This window comes from Alligator mississippiensis, chromosome 12 (assembly GCF_030867095.1).
Source record: "Alligator mississippiensis isolate rAllMis1 chromosome 12, rAllMis1, whole genome shotgun sequence".
Lineage (NCBI taxonomy): Eukaryota > Metazoa > Chordata > Crocodylia > Alligatoridae > Alligator > Alligator mississippiensis.
The window spans coordinates 21,468,729-21,495,688 of NC_081835.1; the positions used below are offsets into that span (position 1 = coordinate 21,468,729).

At 41.6% G+C, this 26,960-nt stretch overlaps 1 protein-coding gene across 1 annotated transcript in view; it reads left to right on the forward strand.

Moving 5' to 3' along the window:
• ARHGEF3 (Rho guanine nucleotide exchange factor 3) overlaps nucleotides 1-26,960 on the forward strand; it is a 303,899-nt gene that overhangs the window by 55,920 nt on the left and 221,019 nt on the right. The window contains exon 3 of the mRNA XM_019495453.2: nucleotides 17,387-17,453. Within this exon, the coding sequence (XP_019350998.2) occupies nucleotides 17,387-17,453 (67 nt within the window). The remainder of the gene's footprint in view (nucleotides 1-17,386; nucleotides 17,454-26,960) is intronic.

Sequence of the window (26,960 nt, forward strand, 5' to 3'; positions counted from 1 at the left end):
TAGGCACGAAATAGGGACTCAGAAAATCTAATGCTAACTTTTCTATAAATTTTCTGTAGGACCTTGGGTAGTCACTCCATCTGTTTGTACTTTAGTTTCCCCATCTGTAAAATAGGGTTGTTAATACTTTAGAGGGAGGTTATGATACATGTATTAATGTTGCAAAGGAGATGAGTGGCAAAGGGATGCTGATAAATAAAGGATGCTGATTAGTGGGCAAAGGGATGCTGATAAGTAAAGGATAAGCAAAGGGATGTTGATTGGTGGGCACTTCATTACTTGCAGGGGATTTTCAAAAGCATTTAGGCTTCTGAATCCAACTGGGCATCTAAGATACCTAATTCCTGTGGGCCACTTTGAAAATCAAAACAGAAATCACTTTGTAAAAAAATAGATGGGGTAGCTTGGTGTTGAAGTCAAATGACAATGTAAGTAATTACATCCTTTCGTATAGTTCCTCTTTGGGTGTTTTTCCCCTTTTCTTTCCTATTCTTAAACATCCATGGTGGGTATTCCTGACATTCTGTCCTGAACTAGGTTTTACTATTTCTGTGATTTTTTTCAACCCTTGGTGTCTTTAACTCCAGTGACTGCTGTTTTTTAATGGGGAGTGAAGTGATCCCTCTCTGTACCTGTATATGAAACATTTGAAATATGGATGAAAGATGCTATATGAAAAACAAAGTGTTATTTTATTAACTCAAGGATATAGGGCAAGGGATGGAAAAATTGAAAAAATTGGCCACATGTGCGTGTTCACAGCCATATTAAAATAAGAAATTCTAGGTATAATATGTGCTTCCGAGATAAGTCAGGCCAACACTGCAGCATAATATACATATACACACTAGGATTTCTGTTACTCTGATACCTATTGACAGTTTCTGTTGCATCAGTTGTGTGAAAGACCACAGAGGGAGCTGTAAATTATAATTTTCCATCATGTCTGGCCAACCTTGCATCCCTTGTTTTCTTTCATTGCACTTTGACTCCTACTTCGACATCCAAAGCAGGCCAGAACATTCTTTTTCATGTACTGGTCCTAGATATTTCTGGTTTCTTTCTGAAAAGAGGAATTGTAGAACATTGTTCTCTCTCTCTCTCTCTCTCTCTCTCTCCCCCCTTTTTTTTAATTAGTGAACTTATTAGCTTGCTCTTGTTACTCAGAACACTCGTATGTATTTAAAACTTTGTTTTTCATTGCGTTAATATCTATGGAAATAAACACGCCTGCATTCTGTACTTCTCCTGCCTATGCCTAATCTTCATTAAAATATCTTCATTAAGCAATTTTTTTTTTGGTTTTCAGCATGGGGAGGAATGAAATGGCAGATAGGAGACATACTCAAAAAATAACTAACTTAAGGGTAGGGAATAGGAAATATTTCAGAGGAATGATGATAGCTCTGAGCATGATGGGATTAGTGAAAACGTGACAAAAATGCTGAATAAACCACCATCTAATTGCTAACATGAGGCTGCATAAATAGAAAACAATAACTGGCAGTATCTGAAACAAATAGATTCCATGTGTCAGAGTGAATCTTCCATCACATTTAGAAAGTTTCTGTAAATCACGGGCTGCTTTCCTAGGAACATAAACAAATATATGTGCCAAATTTGTTTATGACCTGAGCATGTCATGCATCTTTAAGGATAAATAGGCTGGAAAAAAACCAATAATATTTGACATATTAATGGTAAGTATTTTCAGGTACGAATTGCTGGAATCAACTGAAGAGTGATGAAAAAAAATAGAAAACACCAGTGACAATATTCACTATTCTGCTTGATCTGATTCTCTTCCAGGAGTCTTTTTGTTGGATTTGTTTTTTCATTTCTTCATTTTCATCATCTTGGAAGAGAATTTCAGGGTATAGTAGATTTAACCCATAGCAGAAATGCAGAAATTCATGATTTTTTGAAGAGCAGTGTACAGTAGCAGGTTATCAAAAGATATAGCATAAAATAAAACATTTTATTAACTGGAGACTTTGTTAAATATGTTTTATACCAGCAAGGGTAACTTAAAAGGAATTTATAGTGTTTCCAACTACACCATTTTTAGTGTGTTCCCCTTGCATAAGTATAGATGATTCATCTTGTGATACCACTTCTCTCTCTGTCTCCTCTTTCTGATGCTTGCTCAGTCCTTGATTCTGCAGCACTTTAATTGCATCAGCTCTGGGGGACATCAGAACACTTTGTTTTTAAATGGTTATAGGCCACCAGATCACCTTATCTTGTCCCCGTCTTCTATCTTTTTTTCAGCCATCTTGAAGCCACCTTGTAAAATTTGGCAAGCCAGATGGAGCAGTCTGCTAGCAGCTCTTTTTTAAAAACAAATCCTGCTGTGGAGGACCTGTTCCTCAGTTTGCTTCTTCCTCAGATTCCCAGTTTAATCATGGATTTAGACCATGGTTTAGTTCTAGAATGTCTGTAACTCTCAGGACTACTAGAAGGATCAAACAATTCTAGGCATGGAAAACGCCAGAGATTGTAAAGCTAGATGCATTTAATCACTGTGGTCTCCTCTGCACATGGAGGTAAAGGCATTATTGGCTCTAATACATGACCCATACAATTGTTTCTCCTGCTATATCACATGTGTATGGCAGGTGGTGCAATTGAGAGATATGCAGTAGATCCAATTGTGCCTTATTGCTGGTGTTTCATAGATTTCATAGACATTAGGGCTGGAAGGGACCTCGGAAGATCATTGAGTCCAGCCCCCTGCCCCAGGGGCAGGAAGTCAGCAAGGGTAATAGGATCCCAGCAAAATAACATCCAGATGTCTCTTGAAGGCGTTCAGAGTAGGTGCTTGAACTACCTCCGGCGGCAGTCTATTCCAGACCTTGGGGGCTTGGATAGTAAGTTCTTCTTTATGTCCAGACTGAAACTGTAATGGAGAAGTTTGTTACCGTTTGACCTTGTCATCCCTTGGGGTGCTCTGTTGAACAGACATTCCCCCAGATCCTGGTAAGCACCCCTGATAAATTTATAGGTGGCCACCAGACCAACCCTGAGCCTGCATTTTTCCAGGCTGATGAGTCCCATAGCTCTCAGCCTCTCTTCATAAGGTCTGTTTTCCTGACCTCTGATCACACGTGTGGTTCTCCTCTGCACCCTCTCAAGTTTCTCCACATCCTTTTTGAATTGTGGAGCCCCAAACTGGATGCAGTATTCCAGCTGCGGCCTTACCAAGGCCGAGTACAGTGGGAGAATGACGTGTTGAGGGACGGGGAGCATCCTGATCTCCTTCTGCATCAGCAAGAAGGCATCCATGGCTGGGAGCCCCCTTTGCTGAGGTGCAGCTAGGACCCAGAGCCCTGTGAGCTGTGGGACTCTTGATCCAGGCTATGGGTGAGATGCAGCCAGAACCAAGATCCCTATGTAGGCCTGGGAGTTTCACACACCACCGAGCTTTGGGGATAATGGCAGCCACAATCCCCATGGCTTGGGGTTTGCATCCCTGTGACTGACAGGACTCCCAGCTGCAGGGGAGACCCCCTAATAATAACGTGTAAATTTAAAGCTCAGTATCAACCAGCTATAATATTAGTACATATATTCAAGGTCTAACATTATAGCTGGTTGGAGCTGTTATTGTGTGATAGCTACCTTGCATGTGTAGCTGTTCTGTAGATAATTACGCAATTAACCATTTAATTGTGCAGTACCTGTAATGTGTAGAGGGGGCCTCTGTTGAACATTAGAATATATGCAGTATGAATTAGTTGTAAACTTGCTCTTTCAGCAGGCAACACTGAACAAAGATAAGAGAAATTTAGTATTATTATTAGGGGGAATGAAACACAGAAAGATTAAGCGACAGTTGCGCAGAAACTAAGTTCTAAATCTTAAACATATGCCTAAAGCCAAAGACTGTTTTTTCTACCTACAGGCATTGTTCTAGATCTTAATATTTACTAATAACTTTGAAGTTTATTAGGTTAAATCTAAAAATAAACGCAGATCCCTATTGGTCCTGTGTGTGTGTGTGCGTGTGTGTACACACAGACAGAAGGCCTAGCACAGGGATGAGCACAAACAACATTCCCCTTTCAGAAACTTCAGCTCATCCCAGTGTTTGATTCCTACATATCTGTTCTCATTCTAAAGCTGACTCAATTGGCCCAAGGCAGAGGGCAAGTTCTACTCTGTACCTTGGGCAGCTCCCTTTACTGCAGTGAAGCATAACACATCTCTCTCCTTCTCTTTCTCACACAGCTTGTCGTCTTGACCTAAATAATTTCTTGAATGCTAAGAAACAGCTTAGGCAGACATGGTTATAATGAAACTTAACATCAGTTCCTTAAATAATATAAACTAAGTAAGGTACATAAACCCACATATTTGAGGGCATAGAACAAGGCTGTCTAACTGGCAGTTCATGGGATGCACCTGGGTCCCAAGGGGTTAATGCATGCATACCAGAGCATAGCACGTGAAGGCATTTTGCTTGGCATGCATGCCTATGGGCAGACAGTGGGGGAGCCACGAGGGGCCCAATTCTTGTTGTAGCAGTGCAGCCCCAACCCCTTCACCACTATTTGCCTCAAGGTGCACATGCACAAGTCAGGCCAGGGCTTCACAGACTCTGGTGTAGCTGCTTGTAGCCTCCCCACCACCTGCTGAGAGCATCCCAGGCTCCAGAGCCTGGGCCAGCTGTTGCAGGTAGCCAGGAGCCTGCAAGTGGCTGCACCAGGGTCCATGGAGCCTCAGCCTGGCTCATTGCTGGTGACAGGTACATGCTCACCTTTGGGCACACAGTGGGGAAGGGGCTGCACTGGCACAACAAGGATCAGGCCCCTCATCGTTCCCCTACCATCAGTCCCTGGCATGCCAACATCTTACAGGGTGACGTTGCGAATATTTTTGGCACTCTGCCCAAAAAAGTTGCTGACCCATGGGTTAGCCTGTGGCTCCTAAACACCTAGTCCAGGGGCTGCTTCTTCCTTTGCTCTGCTACTGCTGCTGCCATATTTTCTGTTTCTGTCCCCTTCCTCTCCTACTTTGTTTGCCTGTCCTTTCCCTTGGGGATAGGGTGGGGTGGCCCATGTCACTGAGGGACCCTGTGGGTGGGAGGGCTCTTGTGGACCTTGGGGCTCTGTGTGGCATGGGGCAGCAGGGCTGGGGGCCTGCACAGCACAGTGCAGTGCAGCTGGGGGGAGGGAGGGAAGCATGTGGTATGGCGTGGGGCACCAGCATGCTGTAGCGGGAGGAGGGGGACGCCCAGAGGGTGTGTGTAATCCAAGTGGCTTGTGGGTGCTCAGAAATTGGATGGCGTTGGCATAGATAACCACTAACTGATTGATCATAGACAGCTTCCAGCATTGACAGGTCTAACCATAATTTGATTGTGATGGATATACATTCCCTTGAATAACTTTCATTAGTCACTTTTAGACAGATTTCCATGTTCTAGGCAGTCCACTGGTCTGATCCAGTAGGGCAGTTCTTAAGTTTGTAGAATCATTTATTAAATTAAAAAAAAGTATCTATATCACACACCAAGACCCAAACACTCTTAACCCGCCTTAGGAAATGTTTTGTCATGGACCCAAAGTGTATGTGGGTTAGGCCCATCACTAGTTATGTTTAGTGAGTATGCTACTCTGTAGTCATAAGAAAATTCTCAGTGGCTTTGTATTTTTGCATGCTTTTAAGACTTGGCATCAAGATGAAGTGAATGTAATTAAATGTATGGGGGATGCTGTAAAACACAACTATTGCTGTTAAAGGCTAGGTAAGTGCATGTTTTTTTGTTTAGAATTGATATTCTGAATGGAGCTTCGATGGGAGCTGTAGTTTCATCAGGTTTTACTCCACTACTTTCAAAGGTTTCTATAGTAATTGCTATGGCAACACTGATGCACAAATGTTCCCACAGGAACCCAGCTCTGAATGATAATGAATGACTAAAAACATTTTGCTGCATCTTGATTAAAATATTAAACTATCCCTTCAGAAATAATGATATAAAAAGTTAAAATTACTTATGTTTACTAAATAGCATCATAATTCCCTTGGTAAACAGCTAAATGTTCTTATTAAAGCAATATTTGGTTACAGAGTGAATACCATTTTGAGAGGCTTGCTTTTTACCTATGAGAATTACGAGTTGATATCAAAACATTATAGCCTAGAATGTTTTTCAGATTTCAGGAAAGAAGCATTCATGCAGTAAATATGTAGTAATAATTTTATCACTCAGAAATTTTAACTTACAAATAACAATATTTTATTATACGGATATATAAAAAGCTAGTCTCTCTTTCCCCACCTCAGTCACATGACATGGTTTAAATATGTACAGTGCTTTTCTAACCGTAATTCATTATTAAAATCGGGCCCTTATACCTGTGAAGAAGCCTCTGTGTAGGCAGTTGCTTTATTTATATTAATGTCACTTCTATTTGGAACAAAGAGGTAAGCACTTTACTGTTTATGCTATGGATGTGTTTGTTTTTTTTTAACCTGAAAGTATTTTAGAGTTTGGTAGGCCCTGCACAAACAAAATTCCCTTGGGAGTCTATGGGGATTTTGCTTGCATGTAGACCACAAGACAAAACCCTAACAATTGTAAACAATTGGGCACTTACAGTGCTTTCAAATAATTTTAAAGGCATGTGATACATCCAGACTAAAAAGAGATGTTACAAAGGCCACACCATTATTAAATATGGTGAGGAAAAAAGTTTTTCTAAACCCCTTAAGCCAAGTTCTGATATAATTTACATCTGTGCAGCTTGTAATGGACGGGGTTGTAGGCAGTCTGGTTAGTGGTTAGGCCACTGGGGAAGGCAGGAGCTAGAGATGTAGTCTAAAACGTGGGCTGAATCAGGGTTTAGGAGTCAAGTTATTAGATCCAAGGGGGAAACCCTGGGGCAGAGTCCATAAAACAGGTCAAATCAAAGTTCAGGAGGCTGAGACTGACTTACCAGAGAGAAATCCAGGGACAGAGTCCAAAACACAGGCAGGGGCAGGGTCTGAGAATTAGATGACAAATTGACAAGTTACTGGCTCCCAGGGAAAATCCACAAGCAACAGGGGGAGTGGGGAGGATGGCAGAAAAGCTTACCAAAATAGACCTTAATCAAAATTGTCAGCTGGTCTGGACTCTGTTGCTACAGCTGGAGCTAAATGAGAAGCTGCTCTCCTAGCAGCCAGGCAGGAGGCCCAGACAGTGGCCAGCTGGAGTCAGTAGCAGGGTTAGGGCTGCCAGTCAAAGTCCCAGGCAGATGTGGCCCACTAGGCAATTAGCCCAGGCTGGGCTATCTGTTAAGGCCCCTGACACAGTTTCACTGACATGACTGCACAGGTGTAAGTGAGAAATGAATTCAGCTCAATATGTAATTTTCATTTGACTTCTTGGAACATGCAGTGCCAGGTGTAATGAAAACTTTTAAAGTCAACTGTCTTGGTAAGTGTTACATAATTTGACATTGATGAATTAAATCCATTTAAATATTAGATGTTGTTTTAAACTTTGATTAATCTCCTTTTAAGTTTTGACAAATCAGAAACTTACAGTTCTTTTAGGAGCACGTGATAAAATTGGAAGGCTTCAGAACTGACTTTGCAACAAAACTGAGCACATACTGGTGTTTATCAAAGAAAGTGGTGGTGTTTAAGCATAGGACTGACTGGAGGGTCCTCCAGGGGCAGCAAATCAAGCCCCTTGCATTCTCAGGCAGATATGTACCTAAAGAATCCCTAAAATCACTTTAAACCCTCACACACATTTACAAGACAATACCTGAAACACAAAAAATGCCCTGTATTTGGAGACTTGCCTAATTTACAGGGGCTGTCCGATTTCATGGTCAGAATGTGGTCCTGGGCAGCCATTTCATGGGTGGAGCGTGGCAGCCCCCCAACGGTTCTGATTGGCCAAGGGGATGCAGTGATCCCACCCTTTGCTGCTGACTGGCTTTTGGGGCTGCCTATCATGTGGCCCAGCCCGTCACCACTGATTGGCTGCAAGGGGTGTCCATCATGCAGCCCCATCCCTCACTGCCAATTGGACACAGTACTCCAGGTGAGGTTTCATCAGTGCTTATTAACTTGGAAGAATCATTTCCTTTGATTTTCAGGTGATACTTTTGTTAATATAACTTATTATGCTGTTGGCCTTTTTTTTAAACGAGCACACTTTTGGCTTATATTCAGCTTATGGTCTACTGTAACCCTCAAGTCCTTTTCTCCAGTACTGAAGTGCAGTCCAGTCTGTATTTGTGCATGCAATTATTCTGTCCCCACTGCAAGACTTTGCACTTGTCCTTGCTGAATCTCATTTTATTGATTGCAGATCATTTTTTGCCAGTTTAACCACGTAATTCTGGATCCTAGCCCTACCATCTATTGTATCTATAACTCATCCAATTTGGTGCCATCTGCAACTTTGCTAAGCATGTACTTAATCCCATCATTCAAATAATTAATGAAAGTATTAAACAATACTGGACCCAGGAGACACCTCTGGGGAACCCCACTTGATACCTACTCCCAACTATACATTGAGCCATTGATGACATGATACAACCAGTTTTGTATCCATGTTCTATTACTTTTGTCTAATCTGTATTTCCTTAGCTTGTTAATGAGATTGTCATAAGAGATGTCAAAAAAGTCAAGGTATATTAGATCCACTGCTCTCCCTCAATTCACAGAGCCTGCCACCTTATTAAAGAAAGACTTCAGGTTGGTCAGTCATGATTTGGTCTTGGTGAATCCATGCTGGCTATTCCTGATCACCTAGAGGAGACTGAGGTGCTTCATAATAGATTCCTTGAGGACCTGCTGCATTATCTTTCCAGGTTTTGAGGTCATACTGGTCCTTAATTGCCTGGATCCTCCTTCCTTCTTCCCCTTAGGAACTTAATTTCTATCATTTTGTGATCACTGTCACCCAAGGTACCTTCTGCCTTCACAGTTACTAAACATCACAGTCAAAGGCCATTGGCAAGGTCACATGTATTTGGAAAATTAATCTTTTTGTTTCCAAAGCTGATAGATCTATAACTTTTCCAGGATTGTATAAAGTCTGTCTGTATTTGTAAATTACGAGGCAGGTCATATTCTAGTCCAGTGATTCTTAACCTTTTTAGACTTGAGCCACATCTCATTAAATTCAGCAACCTCTCAAAAAATGCCTGCTTTTAGCCTTCCCTTATTTTTTTGACTATGGAAAAATAATAGACCAATTCTTCTGTTGCAAAGAACTTGGAAAGCCCACAAAGGTCAGAATGTGTTTGACACTATGGATTCCTAAGTTTGCACACCTAACAGTGCTAATATTGTATGGTACCCATTGGCACCCTCAAGATCACATGGCACCCTGGTTAAGCATGTTTCCTATGAGCACATATAAAATGTCTTTAGGAAAGAGCAGTCTTTTTCAGGGAAAATACTTTGAAAGCAACAATCAGCTTTCAGGTGATTTAAATTTATAAAAAACTCTTCTTCCTTCACTGCGTGACCTTCTGCATGTCCAAAAGAACTAGCAATGAAAAATATCATGTGATATCCTTTAAAAAGATTAACAGGAGGTATTTTATGTTACCATACCTGTGAAATTCTCTACTTGGGTGATGGAAAATGATGGAGCAGGCAAATAGCAATAGAAAATGGAAATGATACTAGATTAGCTACCTCAAACCAAAATATTTTTGTAAAATGTAGTTCTTTTGAGTCAACATTGCTGATATAAATAAGTTAAAATAGCCTTAGAGACCTAAAGTTTTATTTGTGAGAATGGAAATTAGTATTTACCTCTAAATTGAGGGCCAGATGATATGGTTTCCAATAACAAAACATCTCTGAAGACCTTTTGTTTTCTTTATTTTGGGAGTGTTATGATAGAGTTGTAGCGCTCACTTCAAGGACAAAATAAATTTCTATGGATACGACCAATGATAAAATTTATTTTGTTGGACTGTAGGATCTTTCTCACCACTAGGTTTTCCCTAAGGATTTATATCTGTTTTGAAAACAAAGTGGAATAAACTCTTTGCATTTCCTTGAACTTGAATATTGTTGCGGTGTTTTTCTTTGAGATTTGTTTTCTTTGGTGTTCTTATGACAGGGGCCATGTAACCACTGCAGTTTGATCCTGTTGAACATGAATAGTGAATTTTGTCCATGCAGGGTTCTTAACATACAAATAAGCAATATTTTCTGCTTTATAATTTTTTTTCAGTTTATGAAAAATGAAGCAGCATCATAGTCATGCAGTGGTAGAGCAACAAAACAAATTAATAAGAATGTTGCTGCTCTCTCTCGTCCCAGAATTTTTAAAACTGTATGAGACTGATTCTAGGTTCTTCATGTATAGCCAAATAAATAAAAATCCTTTCAATCCTCTTCAATTACAACAATCACAATTATGGCATTTTACTTAAAAAAAATAAAATAAATAAAAATAAAAAAAAATTAAATTCAGGACTTCCTTCCCCCACCATTTATGTTTTACTGTGAACAATTAGTTTGAAAATACAAAGTAAACTTTTTTAAAGGAAAAGTTAATTTTGTTTCTTTAAAACATTCCTTGGTTGAACCCACCTCCATTTTAAAACATCACCAGAAGCAATTATATCTACTATTTCGGGGGGAGGGATAGTCCTTATTTTGATTGAGAATAAGGTCTGTGTATTCCACAGAGATACTTTTTGGTGTTTAATATCAATTGTTATTTTTTAAACTAATGTACAGTAGTTAAAATTTGAATTGAAAATATGTTAAAGGTTTAAATAGGGGCCATATTTGTATAACAGCTAAATGCTATATTAGTGGGATGCTCTGACAATTTTTACAGCAAAACCTCTAATACCTTGCTTTGGTCTTCAGAAGACATTAGAAAATGTTCTTCATTTTTACAAGAAGTTGATTAAATGCAAAACTGGAAAAAATACTATGTGGTTTCTTTGGTAATCTGGAGTTGGAGGCTGTTCTGCGATGCTCTTCATTGATTCATAGTGTAAATAAGAATACTGTGATAAAAATGTGGAAAAATAGTAGATGTAGGACTTCTCACTATTGAATATACCAGGTTCAGTGATTCAGCCTTGTATTTGCATGCAGCCAGATTCTCAGGGGGCTATTTTGTTATTTCAACTTCTTGTCGAACCTTTTATGATTCTACAATATGAAACTATTATGTATATAATGTTAAAAAACCTTGCCTACTTTCTCTTGGTGAATATTTTTTTCTTTTTAGTTTAAAGGCCCAATACTGCTAAACTGAATGGACTCTTGTGAAATAAGGACCTGAGCTAGTACCTTAAATCTTTAGGATTGAGATTTCAGCAAATCAGACATGTGCCTTCATTGGAAAATGTTTTTGCCTTGGAAAATAGGCTTTGCAGTAATTTTTCCATATGAGGGCACTTGAGAAACCTGTTTTTTGGGCATTTTTTTTTAATTCTTCCAAGCTGATTTAGTCTATATTTTGATTGACTTTTTCTGGATTCAGTTCTACCTTTAGGCTTATGAAAACTGATTAAATTTAGTTTTGTCTATTGTCAGAATAGAATGTGACTCTCTCTCTTTGCATGCAAAAGAGTTCAGGTATCTACTTAAAATAAAAAATCTCTCTCAAACTTCAAAAGCCCAATCTCAAGTCTGTAAAAGTGTGGCAGTGTACACGCTTTCTTATGATCTGAGAGAATTCTCCTAGGTTTGTTTTTCTGGTAGAACTTACCTGGACACCTCTGAACAGACATTTGAATGCTGAGCCCCTGAAGAACTGAGTAGAGCTGATGCTGCCCAGTATGCTCTGCAGGTCCCTCAGTCTGCATGAAGACAGGTGGCGTCAGTGCACAGGGTAGCTCTGATCGGTTGACCCAGATTTCTCAGGCTTAGCCAGTGTTTCCCTGTAGCGTACTATGGGAATAGTGAAGAGGGTGTGTTTTGCTTCCTGCTCAGATGGAGCATTAGAGCCCAGCCCAAGCAACACAATGTCCTCTGGGGGGAGGCAAAAGAAGCAAAGTACTCTGGGATGCTGGAGAACTGTGCTGTAGCTTCTGTAAGATAGAAATCTGTACAACCATTCACTCCTTGAAGAGAAACTCTCCCAGGAGTGATTTAACTGTAGCTGTTCCTGGATTATTGTTCTCCTGGAACTGCCACTTTTGCCCTGAGAGAAAAATTTTGATCATCTCTTTGTGCATGGTTTCTCCTGGGAGAGCAGCAATTCTTCCAGAAGAAACTGAATGGCTGTACATGGCCTATATAACTCCAAAATATTTTGTGCTTGATTTTATCATATAGGTCATAAATCCCTTTTTAAACAAATATAGTTTAAAAAATTTCACTTGGAATATATTTTGCCTTGTAAGCTATTTTTTTTAATGAATACCAACCAACATTACTGATTTATTATTTCTTGTAATGCAAAAGATTTGCCAGATTCAATTCTATTTGAATTTGTTTGACTAAAATTGCTTTTGTTATATCTCAGTCTTCACCAGATAAATCCTGTTTGAAAAGTTGCTTAATTCATGAAGACAAATATAAATGAATATATTAAAAATATATATTTGCACATACAAAAGGTATATTATTGCATACTTTGATGGGTTGCCAGCAGTTGACACTCCAAGGGATAGTTTTTAACATCAGTGTTCTGAACAGTTGTTATTTTTTATCTTACTAAAATATTTGCAGCTGTAGAAACAACCTTTATTTTTGCCAGAGATTAGCTGTTTGAAAAGAATTTTTACTTTACAAAGGAGCTGGTTGCTAGATTGGTAGAGCTTTTCCTTTTATTATTTGCATGGGTGTTAACAAGGATTACTTCCATCTTCAAATAGATGTAGGAACTAAGTCTTTATAAAACCCTAAGCATTTAATAAAGATACTGTAGCTTTTTATTGCTTTCTCATTTCTCTTCTACCAGCATGATGTAGGTAGGACCGTGGAGCACAGAAGGTGGTACAGGAGAAAACACTGAACAGTAATTGTACTGAAGCTTTTGTTCATATGACTTCTATTCTAAAAAAGTACCTTCTTATCCAGGAGATAAATTCACAGTAAAATCTGCATATTTTCATAACAAAAATACCATTTCCAGACTTCTAATTCCTGTTTGCACTAAAGAGACAACACTTACAGCTGAGAGAGATGCGTTTTGCACCATTAACAGATAGTGCAAATTTTGGAAGGTCTGGCAAAATTCATCCAGTTATAACTCTTATTCACTGACAATAATGGGGATGTACTGTTTAAGTGAGAACAGAATTTAATCTGTGGAATTTTATTGCTCATGGTGACATGTGAGAAATGAAAAAACCCATTTTGGCTTGCAGATCTGAGGCTGAAGTGGGAGGAAAAAGCCTGAGAAACTTGTAAATGTAGCAAATTAAATGAGGAATTTGTGATACACAATAAATATGGAATCCCACTACGTAATTTAAAAAAAAGCCATTTAAGGGAGTGTAGCAAATAATTCCCAATGTTTGTTGCATGGCAAGACCTTAGGCTGATGCTAATTTATTTTGAATTACTACTTCTGCTATACTGCAAACAGCAGCTGGGAGGAGTATATACATATTGTAAGCAAAATAATATTAAGTAAGCTTGAGTTGAGATGCTTTTTTATTTTTAATCTAATACCCCATAGTAAAAACACAATGGGCATAGTTTTAAGTTGATTTTATATAAATAGTAAGCCACATAATGACAGTTAACCTGTTATAGTGTTCTAAACATGGAACAGAAAACAATGAAGTAATGTTTAGATCAGTTCTGTAGAAGTAAAACCAGCCTTTGAGGGATATAGTGAAGGAAACTTAGTACTATAAGGTGATAACTATAGGATTGGTGTGTAATTACTTCAACCTGATTTACAAGAGGTTTGTAGAAACTGGAAGAAAAATCACTGAGTGGTGTCTTGTGCTATTAGTATGTACCAAACCATAAAATATTAGTACTTACTTCAGTATTAGATGGACATACAGTGCCTTAACATGGTTCATTACACTTTTAATTAAGAGCTCTTTTTCTTGCAGCTGTTTTCTTTTACTCAGCTGTTCCATTAGAGTTTGCTGATAGCAGAACAATAGTGGGGTAAAAAGGAACCAGGGTGCTGGTGACATTTTGTTGAACTATCAGCCCCTTAAAAGTACTCTACAGCCATGCCCTGACAGGAGTTCATGGCTGCAGAGCACTTAAAAAGGATCTGCTCACTCAAAAAATTAACCCTCATATAAGGAGTGTTCAGATGATGCTCCAAAGCAGAGCATCTTCATTAACTTCTATCAGTCCCTGTGTGGGAGCAGGACTGTCTGCAGGAAGGGGAGAGGGGGAAGTTAGGAGGAGGGAGCTGCGGGCTGGGGTTTTCCAAGCCTTCCCTGAAGGGGGCGGGGAGTAGATTGGATTTCCCCCTGCCTCAGGAGGCTCTCCAATCTACCCGCCCCCACTCCAGTGCAGGCTAGGCAAATTCCAGCCTGCAGCTGTCTCCCCCCTCTTTTCCCCTCCCATCCTACAGACAGCACCAGAGCTGGGAGGGTGGGCAGGGCTAGGGGAGAGAGTCTGCATACAGACCGTCTCTCTCTTATGGATTGGCTCTAAAGTGTAGCTTGATTTTTTTTTTTTTTCCATCCCTCTAACTGAAACAACGAATGTCTGTTGGGTCAGGGGGATGGGGGATCACTGTAGCTCATAGTGCTTTCTTTGAAGCACTGTGAGTTACAGTGGGGATCTGCATGTCTGTCAGCACCCCAGATTTTCATTGTGAATTAGTACAGGTGATTTATTCCGACTCCAAAAATAATCTGCCTGATTAGTAAATTAGCAAAGAGAATGAGAGTGGCAAAATTTGACATGTAGATTTAGCATCAAGTCTTTTTATAGGCATTTTTCTAGCTGTTGCTCTTATGTAGGGGATGTTTTCAACTTATAGGTTAACAACAACTTGACAGTGATAAATGATTAACAAAATTAACTGATGGTATGTCAATTTTATATCATCAGTTGCAGAGTTCCTAGCTCTTGTTACAGAGGTGATTGTAGGGCAGAAATAAGTGACTTATTCTTAAGTTTTCATTTCCCTTGTTATTGTTGTCTGTAATATATAAATCAAAACATGCTCGTGGAAGATGAAATGTCTTTTGTTTTCCAGACATTGAAATTAAAATAGTACTAATGGAGTATGCTTCAAGACGAGGCAAAAGAAAACTCCTGGGAGATGGCATTAAAATGTAGGGAAGAACATGTGAAAACATAGGCTAAGTGTGGGATTTGGAAAAGCATCCATTTGAATTAGGAGCACTAGTCTCATTGAAAGTCTGTGGTGCTTTTCAAAACTCCGCCTAAATTCCTATTACAGGATCATCTGTATGCACCACTTCAGAAGGACTTGCGTGAAACAGTCAGGATAAATTGTTAACTTTAATCACTGTGGTTCTTTGCATGGTTCTTCCTCTCCCTTTGTATAATGTAATATGGTAGTTGAGATCCAGCTGGACCCTTGTATTAAATTTTAGGGGGCTGTGTGAAGCTTTGGGTGGTGATTCGATTTGGAGGAGATTCGGCGGCCGAATCTCTGAATCCAAATCGAATCAGGGGACTAATTTAAAGGTCCAAATCGGTTCAGAGCTCTCCGAATCTTTGGAAAGGAGTACAGAGTAAGGTTAAATTACATAGATGCTTTGTGGTAGAGCCAGGAATGTCTTCCAAATCCCAACCTACTGCCTTTATTACAAGAACAAATGTCTCCTTTTTGAAGGATGAATGGCAGCTTTAGCAGGAAACCTTCTATTCTGTTAGGTTTGAGATTACTTTGTTTCCTTATTGCTTGTTTTTCTCCTTCTATATAGGGAGAAATTTCATTTCATTTAAAGTACATGATGGCTTATTAGGAATCTGGAAAAAGAAGTAATTTCTTTTTGGTCTAACAAAGCTTGGATATGTTAATTGTGAGGGCATGCTGGATGGTGAATGTATTTTATTATGCTTTCCTTGAGGAATAAAATTAATTGGAGTTGAAGGAGGGATAATATCTATCATGGTGGAGGAGGAAGATATGTGGATAGTTACAGCAACAGAACAAAACAAAAAACATTAAAAAAAAAATCTCCCCAAGAGGCAAACCAAAAGTAACTTAACTGCTTTCTTAGATGGGAATATCTCAACTTATTTGCAAATAAAGGCTTTTTATACCATTTTAGATAGATATAGATTTAGATTTATTTCTTAAAACCTTTCTTTTATAAAATATTAAGAACTGAATAGTAAATGTGAAAACATCCTGTGTGTCTGACTTAGTATTTGATGACTCTTCTTTTTTGCTGAAACACTTGTACATCAAAGGATAGTGCAACAAACCAGTTGATTAGCAAATAAAGAAGTATTCAAATAGCATTAGAAAACCGTGTTAGGAATCCCAGATGCCTGCATCCAATATGAGAAGTTGAAAAAGGTATCTTAAAACTGGGTTACACTGTACCATGAAACTAGTACGTTCTCACTGGTAGAGGAAGTGAAAGTGAGGTGCTATCATTGCCTTTGCTAGAACGCATTATGTAGGTTGTAAATGGTTACAAAAGTTTAACTGGGGAGGGCTATTCCAGTTTCATGAGTGCATCAAAACCTGCCCATTACTAGGCTTGGTTATTAGTCAAGGGAGTGGAGAGGAGATCCTAATTGTACATAAATGTAATGTTTTAAATAATAAGTGTTATGCATGGCTACCAATATTTTTAATGATGTGAGTTACCATGTGGGTTATAGTCCTAAACCATTTGTTTATTTATTATATTTTGACAAGTTATTCAACCTGTGGCTTAGTTTCCTCTGCTACAAATTCTAAACAGTATTTGCTCACAGTTGAAAACTAAAAGCACAATGTGTTTAAGATGCTCATTTTTACAAATATAATCATATATGTATCATTGTAATATATTGAGGGAGATAAGTTTCAGAATACATTGAACCTGTAAATATTACCTGGCTAAATACATTTTGAACTGGTGTTTCAACTGATTGCAAGTTTCTGTTGAGTAACTTGCATTCTCTTTTTGGTATGGTTTTGGATATGGTACAAAGACAAAATGCAGCTGGCATGCTTTTCAGGGTTGCGGATATTACTGGGAATGATGGGTGGTTGTCCCTAGAAATCAGTCCAACATGTTTCAATAGTTCTGTAAAGTTGCCTCTTTCCTTTGACTCTCAATCCATATTAAAACAGTGTTTCCTAAGGTGAAAAGAGAAGTCTGTCAGGAATACAGCCAGTTGAAACAAAGCAGAAAGAAATCTAAGGTGTCTCTTTAGCGCTTGAAATATGCACACGTTTCTCTTTGGCTCCTTTTACTCCCAGTATTGACGTTGAATGTGACAGCAAAGAATGCAAACAGTAAATGCTTCTCCCTATCTCTTCTTGCAGGCCTAAACAGGAACAGCAGAACACGTTTTCTCTTTTCCCTTCTTCTAAAGGCTGGAATTTCAGAGGGGTAAGTTTGGGATTTTATTTTGTTATGTGTATGTTCTTTCCAGCTCTCACTTCCTTTTCACCCCACCTCACTGCATTTTACAATTAAGATCAGAGACAGCATAGAGGAAGTTTTAAATCTTCAGGATGTTAAAAAGCCTCTCTACTTACAATTTGTATATGTGTAATATTTTGGAATTTATAACAGAGTTCGGGTGATTGTGTTGTAATTAGAGTGGGGCAACATGATTGTTGTGTTTTTTCTTATGAAACCTGCCTCTGTTTGTTAGAATTGTCCAAAAAACATATTGTATAATGGATTATGCACAAGGGAAGTCAGGTGGTCCTGAGTTCTATTACTGTTCTGCCAGTGACTGATCTGATCAGGTTACTTAATTCTTTTTAGACATTCATTTTAAGATCATATTAAGATCACAGTGATGACTCACAACAGACTGCTCTTATATGCAAAACAAGATCTGGAAGATGTGCCTCTTGCATACCATATCTAATACATTTAGGCCTCCATTCTACAAAGCACTTAAGTCATGTGTTTCATTCTATTCCTGTTCAACAAAGCAGTTAAACATGTGCATGTGTTTTGCACACTTTGCTGTAAGTGTTTTAAATGGGATGGTATAGTTGATAGGTTGAAGTATGTATTCTTATACGGATTCCCTTATTCAATGTTTGTAATAGTAACTTAATAATTAAGACAAAAATAATTTGATAAATTTCCTCTTTTTAACTTTTGTCAGTTCTTACATGCATTTACTTTTAGACTGTAAATTGTCGAGTCAGTTTTAATTTTGTCTGTAGCCAGCTTTTATTTTTATAAATTTGTTCTCATATCTGAATTAAGGCATTGCAATAGTGGGATTGCAAGTGTTTCAGGGCAGGTTTGTGTTGTTTTACCAAACCCTTTCTCAACAAAACTAAAGTAGTATAACTGTTTCTATAACGTTTTAACTGGTTTTAAAATTTAAAACCTAACTTGACTGGAGTGTTCCAAAGCTCTAAACAATCTAGGAAAGCACTCAAATCTGCCTAAAGAAGAGTGGGGCAGTTGGGTGGGTCTAGACTCTAGAGGAAGTGGGAGTAAAGGAGTAAAGCAGGAGCCAGGAAAGGGAACATGGGGAGGAGGGAAAGAAGAGATAGGGGAATGTGGAGAGGAAGCAGGGATCTTGGGGGGAAGAAATGGAGATAGGGTGGGAAAAGCAGTAAAGTGGCTGAGGGTGGAGAGCAGGGAGCAGGGCTATTTATAGCAGACTAAAGGATACTGTTAGTAAAAAAAAGAGGTCTTTGAATTGCTTCTTTTGTTTTAGAAACCAAAGGTATATGAACATTTTCTGGTACCTTATTTTTAGGGAGGTTTATAAGACTGGCAGAGACTTGATATTTAGTGGTGGCAACTTTTCATAAAATGCAGCTGCAGTAACAATTACCAGTATTAATTTCTTGAAAAGGTTTGGGTAGGTATCGCTAAATAAACAAGGAAAAACATGCATCAGTAATTTGCCTAACTTGTCTGGAGGCTGAAATTCTCAGACAACGGAGTACTGGACAAAACAGAGCCAAATTTTTGTCAGCATTTGCAATTCTTTGGAACTAGTTTTACTTTGATGGATGGAAAAAGTATGTTATGAAAAGCTCAGTGAACTGACGTAGGGTCAGTAAGGTTTTGGTACAGATGGTGAATAAAAAGGAACTTTGATGTCTTTTCAGACAGGAGTAAAATCTTAGTGGGCAAAAGGAAAAGCTGAATTAATGCTGATGACAGCAGTGAGTTTTTGGTGCTGTCACCCTTGGGCTGAACAGGCAAAACTGAAAAGCACTTAAGCTGATTTGTTCAGTGCTGATGATTTGTTGAAAACTTTTAGGTTATCGTTAGATCACATGTTATAATATCAGATCATTTCAATAGCCCCAAATCATGAAAACAGAAGAAAATGGCACAAGCATAAAATTAAAATATTGTGCTCATTCTCTGATCTTCATTTGACAGTCAGCTCAGTAGTTTAAAAACATCTATACCTAACACTGATAAAATGGGTCTGTTAAAGCATCAATCAGCGTACACCAACATAAACCACAGAGTGCAATAAGGAAGGACCGGATGTTAAACATTAACCAAAGGAAACTCCTAGTTGCTTCTATCTTCTACTCATAGTTAAATGAATCTGTTTTTCAGGGGAAATTTTTTCCATGTCATTAGCAATTAGAGCTTTGTGGGTAGGAGCCAACAGAACTTCATATTTCTTTTTCTTAATGGGAATTTCCATATCTCTAACAGTCACAAAATGTTACTAAATTTAGTGCTACATGTGTGCAGTCATGCATGTGTGTCTAAGCAAAGCAAGACTTTACTTTTCAAGTTGATGGCATTTCATTGTCCATAACGTGAGCACTTTTGGGCACCACAGCAGGTCAGTTCCAGAATTTTAGGGAATATTCTAGGCATCAGTGGCAGATCCCTATCAATTTTTTTGGGCGTGAACTAGAGGAAACCTGATTTAGAGGAAAACAAGGCCCAGGAATTGCCCAGCACTTTATGCTCACAGATGCTGCACACACACATCAAGGGTAGCAGCTTCACTTGTTCTTAGAGAGGCCAATTATGGAGCCAGGGCTTTACAAGACAAAAAGTAAGCTTTAGTGGATGGGGTCTAGGGTGGAGAGTGAGATTAGTGGGGGAGGCGACATGGGAGAAGGACAACAAGGGTGGAATGACTGGGTCAGTGATAACGGGGGAAATAAAAACCTGCAGGTGGAGGAGCAGTGGCAAGTGGTTAGATGCTGAACCAGGAACTAAGAGGACTGTGGAAGGAGGCAGAGGGATCTAGAAGAGAGAGGAGGGCAGAAAAGAAGGAAGTGAGGATCTGGAGAGGAGGAGGAACAGGGAGGAAGCAGCAGTCCCATGGCAAATGCTGGAGGGAAGCGGGGACCTGGAGTGGGGGGAAGTCTGGGGGAAAGAAGGATCCTGGGTGAGGGACTGAGTACAAGTGAATACAACTTGGGACATGGAGGCAAGTGGGCACGATTGCGGTGCTGACAAAAGTAGGTAGATGTGGGTGTAGGGACTCAAAAATTGTGGGGAGGGGGACAGAGCTGGGACTTCTTATAGCGAATCCTTCGTTTATCAGTTCAGCCTTTGCACATATTGACTCTGGAAGGAAGAGATTGCTGTGTCAGTGGATGGGGAGCAATTCCTGCCAAGGCTTGGTAATAGGATAAGTGATTGTTTTGATATGAACTTCTGGTGTTGAGTGCAAAGGGATTTAGGAGGGAGGTTAATGAGCAACTATGGGGTAAAGGGCTATGTAATCTGGGACAAGGGGAAGTCTGCAGTTCTCCATAATCTCCATTTCTGCAGCACCCAGTTCCCATTAGCTCACCCTCTCCCGCTCTCTCCCCACAATCTATCTACTCCCTAAATTGCTGCAGGCAGAGGAATTTCTTTGGCATTCTCTGTTAATGCCTTAGCATTGCAGGCAGCAGCTTAACATACCACCATCTTGCATTGAGTGTACTGCTTGACAGTGACATAACTTGGGGTGGGAGGGATGATGGGGCAAACAACCCTGGCACCAATGTGTGTGAGGGAAGGAAGATGTGAAAAAAAAGTGGCTGCTGTTGGCAGCTGTGTGTTCACATTTGTGGTTGTTGCAGCAACCAAAAGTCACCACTTCTGCTTTTCCCTGAACATCTGGCCACATCCCTACATTGCTGCAGCTTGGCCTATATGAACAATGATGTGGATGACCCTCTGTCATAAATATATGTAATAGATATATAAAGTTATATATATATATATGTAATAATTACAAACAAAGCACTTTGTTAAAATAAAGTTAAGTGTGCAGAAGTCATCATTCAAATATAAGAAATGCCAGGATTTAGATTGGCTTTGTCTTTGTGACCCCTCTGCAGCCCCTTGAAGTATATAATATTGTTTCTAATGATGTGATCATCTGATTTTTTTTATACACTCAATGTAGGTGGCAGGAGGGTTCTTAGGAGACTGAATCCAAAAAGCTCAAGAATTTGCTTTGAAGAGTCTCAATTCAACTTTTTTCTCTCTCTCTTTTACCGTTTTTCCCCATCACCTTTATTTCAGCTAAATTTTCTGTACTGTTCTAATTGAAGGAATGGTGGGCCCACTTTGCTGTGAGAGGGACATGTCTCTAGTGGGTTATGAATAGAGAAAATCCCACACAATTTACTGATTCATTTGATGCACTGGCTGGGGAAATTTTTAGCTACTTGCACGATTTCACAATGATTGCACACTTAATTCATACAACATAATTTTATTTTAAAATTCTTTGCTACGCATATAACACTACTTACCTTTAAGAAATACCACAAACATTAAGCACACAATAACTACATGTATCAGAAACAATGCTCCAAATGCACTTCCTTCCCAAACAATGCTATAAGAATTAGTATTACAAAAACAACTACAATTACAACTCAAAGTTAAATTTGAATCAGTACTATTATTTTCATAATATACTTACAGTCCTAGGATTCCGAGAAGCCAAACACCTAGATATGCTTTCATTCCTCAGTAGTACAATTTAATGGGTTGGCCTCAGCAGTATGGTTCAATGGGCTCGCCTCAGCAGTATGGTTCAATGGGCTGGCCTCAATACTGATAGGACTAAGTCCCCTTCCTTTTAGTCCCTTTCGGGTGCTCCGCAGCTTCAGCGTGAACTAAGAGATTCGTGTTCATGGAGAGGGTGGTTCAGGTGATCAGTCTGATCAGGCCTACACTTGCGATTCTTCCTTTGTTGTTCTGCAAGTGAGGTTACCTCCAAATTGGGACAGTAGGTTACAGTTTTTATTGAGTGAGTTGCTGTCTTGGGCCCCTCCTACCCAAACCTGTCACTACTGCCAAATTTGGGCTCGGATCTTACTTAACAGATTTCTGCTGGATTCAGTTTCTTTGGGGGATTTTCCACACCACTGCAGTGACCTTTTACAACCTCTTTTCGAAGACTCCTAGGATTTGATTACTCGGAATGTGGGATGTTTGCTTAAGGGTCGTTTTTAGGTTAACCTTGTTAAAGGCCTCTAAAGATAAAATTCAAGAGTTAAGACTTTGAGCAAAGCCCAGACCTTCCTCACGTAGGCCAAAACAATGGCCTAGATAAGAAGATGAATCTTGTCTTTTTCTAAACTGGCTAATGGGCAACTATTACAAACATTCAAACTATTACATTCAATATGACAGGACACTGTCACATTATTTAAATAAGGTACTGAAGAAGGTAAACCTGCATTGTTTTACGGCAGTGCACCTTTGGGTGCCTCCCACTTTAAGGGCTTGAGCAGGCTGTGAGGAAGTCCTCAGGTGGGAGCAGATCCAATCAGGTGGTCACATGATAGCCAGGAGGTTGTCTGATTGGAGCAGCCTCAGTATAAGTTAAGAGGCTGTGATGTGGATGACTACATAGTCCGGTGGGTGACGAATTGGCTAGAGGGTCGCACCCAAAGAGTTGCGGTGGATGGGTCGGTCTCGACCTGGAAGGGTGTGGGCAGTGGGGTCCCGCAGGGCTTGGTCCTTGGACCGATACACTTTAATGTCTTCATCAGTGACTTGGACAAGGGATTCAAATGTACTCTGTCCAAGTTTGCAGATGACACAAAGCTGTGGGGAGAAGTGGACACGCCGGAGGGCAGGGAACAGCCGCAGGCAGACCTGGATAGGTTGGACAAGTGGGCAGAAAACAACAGGATGCAGTTCAACAAGGAGAAATGCAAAGTGCTGCACCTAGGGAGGAAAAATGTCCAGCACACCTACAGCCTAGGGAATGACCTGCTGGGTGGCACAGAGGTGGAGAGGGATCTTGGAGTCCTAGTGGACTCCAAGATGAACATGAGTCGGCAGTGTGATGAAGCCATCAGAAAAGCCAATGGCACTTTATCGTGCATCAGCAGATGCATGACGAATAGGTCCAGGGAGGTGATACTTCCCCTCTATAGGGCGCTGGTCAGACCGCAGTTGGAGTATTGCGTGCAATTCTGGGCGCCATACTTCAAGAAGGATGCGGATAACCTGGAGAGGGTCCAGAGAAGGGCAACTTGTATGGTCAAGGGCCTACAGACCAAGCCCTACGACAAGAGACTAGAGAAACTGGACCTTTTCAGCCTCCGCAAGAGAAGGTTGAGAGGCGACCTTGTGGCTGCCTTTAAGTTCATCATGGGGGCACAGAAGGGAATTGGTGAGTATTTATTCACCAAGGCGCCCCCAGGGGTTACAAGAAACAATGGCCACAAGCTAGCAGAGAGCAGATTTAGACTGGACATTAGGAAGAACTTCCTCACAGTTCGAGTGACCAAGGTCTGGAACGGGCTCCCAAGGGAGGTGGTGCTCTCCCCTACCCTGGGGGTCTTCAAGAGGAGGTTAGATGAGTATCTAGCTGGGGTCATCTAGACCCAGCACTCTTTCCTGCTTATGCAAGGGGTCGGACTCGATGATCTATTGCGGTCCCTTCCGACCCTACATCTATGAATCTATAAGAGCAGGCCCTGAGGAGCAGGGCCAACAGTTGCTGCAGGGATGCTGCTGAAGTAACAACACCCAGCCAGAGATCTGCCACTCCTGGAATATCTGGAGGTCAGGGAGGAACTATGGGGAAGGAGGAGCATTGGTGGTGCATAGTGGGTGCACCCCATGGAAGCACCAGCTGTGAAACCGGAAGTGCCAGTGGAAGTGCACTTCTGGTTTTGCTGCTGGCTCAATGATCGGCCACTGGGGAACCCCCTCAGCGATTGGCCACACAGGGCCCGCCCTTGCTGGTTATCTGGTATTCCCCCGGACTTGGGCAGCACCAGTCTCCCATGAGGAAGAGGTTCATATGGACCTGGGGGAGGGCGAGTGGGTCCAGAGCTCTTACAAGGGAGCTGAAGGCCTGGGGCTGTGGTAAGGCCAGGTTATAGTGAGAGGCCATGTAGAAAGAGGCCCAAGAGAAAGGCCTGGATGGCCTATTGAGTGAGGCTGGGGAGACAAGGGCCCGGAGATGACACAGGCCAGCCCGAACAGAAAGGGCTTAGAGTTTGTAAGCCTACAGAGGGACCAGGTGAGCCACTGATTAGAACTGGAGGTGAGGCCAGGGGCTCAGATGTGCTCAGTGGAGTAAAGGGCTGCCTCATATTAGATCTCTGGGCCTCTAGGCAAGCTTGGTGAGAGGACTTCTTTATGGTGGGGCTGGCTCAGAGGGGCCTCTGCTAAGTAGAAAAGAGTCAGCTGCTTGCAGATTGACCCAGGGCTCTCAACTGGTCTATGCTGGGGCAAGAGCCCAAGTGGCCAAAGGGCAAATGTGCTCACTACAAGGGGCAGGCCAGAGTAGCAGAGAGCCCTCACACCCTGACTGGCCAGAGAATGGGACCAGGCTCAAGTGAGTGAAGGTCTCTCAAAGGAGAGACCACCAGTGAGAGAGTAAGGGCATTGGTCAGCAGGCAGGCTGGAATGAAGGAGGCCATAGCCCAGCCACCTGATGGGAGGTATCCTATATGGGGCCTGAGAGAGATGGGGCCTGGGGCTGAGAGGAAGGGAGTGAGGTGGAAGCTATAGCAGAGTGCCTAGGAGTGAGCAGCCCATGAAGAACACTGAGAAGCCCAGTGAGGGAGAAGTATGACCAGGGCAGGTAGGTCTGCAGTGGTGCTGGGGAATGACCTAAAACTACATGCTGTTGGGTTTGGATGGTGTGGTGGGGCTGGCTGTGGCAGGGCAGTCCCCAGGAAATGCCACACCAGTGCCTCCCTAGTGAAAGGTGCAGATGGGGCACCAGATAGGGTCACCTGCAAGGCAGCAGGGGCTGAGGCTATGGAAGGGAAAGGCTAGGGGAGCTCATCCTGAGAGAAAAGCAACAGGATTGGGCATGATCATGGAGGTCAGGAGGGCCCAAAGCCTTAATGCAAGTGAGGCCTAGTGGCAGGCTGAGTGAGGTCCAGGTATGTCGACAGATACCTGAGGCCCCAGGGGCACAAGGCCCAGAAGCCCCAGTGAACAGGTGGAATAGTGGCTTCAGTGAGTGGGTAGAGTGTGAGGAGCTAAGAGCCTAATGAGAGGCAAGAAGCCCAGATTGTGTGCGAGAGTAGAAGCCCCAGTGAGTAGGCATGTGGTCCAAGCACCTTGAAGGACACCTGAGGCCAAGTTTGGGCCAGCGGCTAAGTGCAGCCAAGCAGTGGGGCCAAGGGAGTTGGAAGTAAGTTTGGATGCCATCTGCGAAGCATGGGACATAGTAAAGAGAAGGTCAGAGCTATGTATTATGCCCTTGGCATCAGGGCATTAAAATGGGCAGCCTCCCACCTAGAAACATGTATTGAATTACATCAAAGGCTTGTCAGGTAAGTTAGGTGAGCAGACGGCCCTAAACAGGTAGACAGACCAGTACTGTGACTGGCCCTGGGTCAGTCCCCTGTCCTGGTCCCCTGTCATGAGTTCTTTATGCAGAAACACAGAAATACTGCTTTGAGCATGATATGAAACCAGCTGGTTATAGGGTTGGTACTAAAAGACTAAGAGAAAAATGGCTGGTTGCTAGGGCTGTGTGAAACAGCGCCGTTTTGTTTCGACTTCTGTTTTGCCATTTCAAAGGGACAGTGTTTTGTTTTGCTGTTTTGAAGCACTGTTCTGTTTCGTTGAAACTGTTTTGCTGTTTTAATGCATTTTGACGTTTTGCTCATAAGCTATAATGGGGACTCATGACAATGCCTACAACTGCCACTTCTTGCCTGATTTGGATGAAAATTGCAGGGATGGTAGCCTATTCTGAGGGCATGAAGCCTCAAGTTTCAAGGAGATAGGAGCAGGGGTTTCTGGTAAACTGCACCTCAGACTGTTCAAAGCAAAACTTGTATCACTTGCTGGCAGCAGCAGCTTGCTGTTACCCCGCATGCAGATCTGGGGGCCTGCACCCCCTGGGAGGAGTCTGGCATAGCCTTGCAGCCCTTCCAGGGGGCATGGGCCCCCAGATCTGCATGTGGGATGACAGCAGGCTGCCACTGCTGGCTGGGATTGGGGCCAGCGCCAGTGCTTGACAAACAGGGTTTCAGCAGGCTGCTGCTGCCAGCTGGGGAAATAGCCCAGAACCGCTGCCATCACCAGCTGGCAGCGGCAGCCTGCTGTCATCCTGCATCACCTGGGGCCCCGCACCCGCCAGGAAGAGCTGGCGGAAAGATCAGGAAGCTGGGGAATCCAACCAGGAACTGGGAGAATGTTCAGGGACCTGAACATTCCCCCACATCTCGATTCAATTCCCCAGTTTTCTGATAGCTTTCCCCAGCTCTTCCTGGGGGGTGCAGGCTCTCAGATCTGTGCACTGGGTTTCAGCAGGCTGCCATGGCAGGCTTGGGGCCAGCAGCAGCACCGCAGTCTTCCCAGCGCTCAGCACGGGTTGTGCCGAGCGGCTGCTGCTGGCCCTAGCCTGCAGTGGCTGCCTGTTGAAACCCTGTGCGCAGATCAAGGGCCTGTATCCCCCACTGGGAAGAGCTGGGGAAATAATCAGAGATGGGGGAA